The sequence below is a fragment of the Trachymyrmex septentrionalis genome, unplaced genomic scaffold, assembly GCF_001594115.1.
Source record: "Trachymyrmex septentrionalis isolate Tsep2-gDNA-1 unplaced genomic scaffold, Tsep1.0 scaffold89, whole genome shotgun sequence".
Classification (NCBI taxonomy): Eukaryota; Metazoa; Arthropoda; class Insecta; order Hymenoptera; family Formicidae; genus Trachymyrmex; species Trachymyrmex septentrionalis.
Genome location: NW_017306081.1, coordinates 574,424 through 577,431, shown reverse-complemented (window position 1 = coordinate 577,431; position 3,008 = coordinate 574,424). Strand labels below are relative to the sequence as shown.

The 3,008-nt window shown below is 28.1% G+C and overlaps 1 protein-coding gene across 1 annotated transcript in view; it reads left to right on the top strand.

Moving 5' to 3' along the window:
- LOC108755578 (thyrotropin-releasing hormone-degrading ectoenzyme-like) overlaps positions 1-1,547 on the top strand; it is a 10,930-nt gene extending 9,383 nt beyond the window's left edge. The window contains exons 11-15 of the mRNA XM_018498669.1: positions 142-306; positions 477-641; positions 803-872; positions 1,023-1,127; positions 1,422-1,547. Of these exons, the coding sequence (XP_018354171.1) occupies positions 142-306; positions 477-641; positions 803-872; positions 1,023-1,127; positions 1,422-1,490 (574 nt within the window). The 3' untranslated portion in view covers positions 1,491-1,547. The remainder of the gene's footprint in view (positions 1-141; positions 307-476; positions 642-802; positions 873-1,022; positions 1,128-1,421) is intronic.
- The last annotated feature ends 1,461 nt before the right edge of the window (positions 1,548-3,008 follow it).

Here is a 3,008-nt window from a genome sequence, read left to right as displayed (position 1 = left end):
AATATATATATATATACAAGTATATATACATTTAGTATTAATTAAATACATTGTAGAAATATGAACTATGGCCTTTACTGTTTAAATTAACCACTGTATTAAATACTGTTATGATAGCAATAAAATTATCTGTTAAACTAGTTTACCACAAGAATTTCGTAGCTGGGCGTACTGCACACTCATGAAAGTTACCACGGAGGAACAATGGCTGGCACTCCTGAAAAAATACAACGAATCAACGGTACATGATAAGAAAAGCCTCGCCTTCGCATTGGGTTGTCATGCAAACGCGAGTCTATTGCAAAGGTGAGATACATTCTGCATTTCATGATAGAATGAAATTACATTAAAATTCTTAATAGACAGATACAATATAAAGAGTGTTAAGTAAATATTTGTTTAAATAATATTTTAAATTATAATTATTTAAATATATATTACAATTTCTTATTGCATATTATAATAATTGCTTCTAGATATCTGTCTACAATATATTCACAAAAGAACGTAACGTCTGAATATGTAGAAATAGCTTTAAAGTCTGTTGCATTAAATCCATGTGGATATCACGTTGCAATACAGTTTATAACTCAACATTGGAATGAATTTAACACGAACACAACAGAAGAAAATAATATTTAGTAAGTTTAATAAAATTTACAATTGGCAAGAAAACTCTTTTGACAATTTTTAAATTGTCGAAAAAATAATTATTATAAAATTTAATAAGTATCAATTATCTTTTGTATGATCATCCGACTATTATTGTCTGACGTTCGTTACTTCATTGCTGTACTTTCAGCGCAAATGTTACCTTGATCGTATTGTATGCTTTCTCGAAAAACATTCGTCAAGAAGAAGACATAAAATGGGTAAGAAAATTGCACGAGTGATGAAATTTAACAAGAATCGAAAAGTGAACGATATCTGTCTCTGGAAACATATATATGTATATGTATATACTTCGGGTATTAAAAGTATCGAATCATTATATAACAATTGCAATCTTTTTTTTTTATTAGCTACTACAATTGAAAGGCAAAAATGAGAAATATGATACCGTGATCGAAAAGCTTATTAGTAGAGCTCAGACTAATATCGTGTGGTATAAAAAGGAGAAAAACGAGGTAACTATCGAGTCTGGTTGCTCAAAAAGTGAAATGAATTTTGCACTTGGTAAACGTTTTACTATCAAGTTTTTTTTTGTATTAAAATTTGCACATTTTTGCACACATTTGTACTGTTTTCTTAATTAATAATTATAGCTAATAGCATCCAACATATATTAATTTGTATTAATTTTATTTAAGTAAAAAAAAAAGAATAAGATACGATAAAATGTATCCATTCGCTTTTAATGTTGTTAAAAAAAAATAATATACTTGCTATTAAAGTCTAATTTTCCAATTTTTTTTCTACAGACATTGAAGATACTAGAAGAAATTTCTGTAAAATATGCCGAGACAATAGATTGTAAAAAGCAAAGTTAATGGAAATACTATGTTAAAAATTCATTCAAATCAATGCAACCATGCAATTATTCAACACGAACAAAATAATTACAAATAATTGTAGTACGATCAGTTTGTACAGACTTTGATATCATGACTTTACGATCAAAACCTAAAATTTTACTACATTAATTTTTATTTATTGATGAAAAATAATTTTATAAAAAATGTACATTTTTATAGAGTCAGATAAAGAAAATTTCCTAAGAATTGTATGCTGCTAATCTCCCCTTCCCAGTGCAAGATAAAGTATCATATACTAGAAATTATGATAATGCATCATATATATATATATATATTCTTTATTATAAATTAAAAATTTTAATTATGTAATCCACTTAACAGAAATACATATTTTTTGTTAAAGAAATATATGGATTTAGAATTATCCACTAAAATTTTTGTTAGTCTTATTTCTTTTTAAGAATTTTTCAAGTTCAAAGTTGTGAAAAATAAGATTGTGAAACATAAAATTATTTCAAATCATTACTATTTAAAAATTAGGAAAAGTTTCAAGGTTATCAAGATCAATATATTCTAATTAAAGATTAAAGAAAAACTTTTATTTTGACTTTCCCTACTCGAGAAATTATCTATTGAATAGGAAACTAAGATTGAAGATAACTTCTCTATGAAAAGAAGTCAGTATTTGAGGCATTATCATCGATACTAACAATAAGACGCGGATGCTGCGATGACATCGAAGTATTGTCAGAAGCCCCCGAGGAGTACGAGGAAGCTGCGAGAAGTTCTTACCGCGAAAAGTGACGGTGCAATGGTACCCCGATTCTAACCGGACAGTAACGAGCCGGGTTTTCGTGTGGTCGGAGAATGTTACTAAGGGATTGATTCACGGGCAGTTATAATACCGCCAAACCGAAGAACCTTAATAGATTCAGGTCAATGCTACTACTGTTCTTCGAAGTCGTTCATTATGTGGGAAGAGCGGGCCTCGTTCTCATGCCACACAGGTCGCCAGTAACCTGTATATGCAGCGGACTCCTTGTCAAGAGGATTCGTTGTAACACCCAAAACCCGAAGTCAAGATAGGACTCTTAAGAAAACCTTTTCTTTTGTATGATACCTTCTTTTATTCTTCATACGTCGCGTGCAATTTGATATAAAACAGATTTTATTCTTATTTATATTTATATGTATACATGCATATGTAATTATGTCATTATTAGGAAAAATAGACATACTAAAAGTCAAATAAAAATCGTTAAACTAATGATTAGACTAACATGATTAATACAGTTAATAAGTTAGATATTAATTGATTTTTTTTTAGTTATAAATCTTGTCATATGTTTTGTTATTATAATAAATTTAATTTTTTATATATTATATAATAGAATTAAATGATGATTTTATTATCTAAAAATTATTTTACGAATTAGAAACGCTAATAGTTACATATTAATAATTATAAAATTATAGAAGTTTCTTGTAAGGGAAGTTGATTGGTAACTTTCTCACGCCTGAATAGTTACCCTG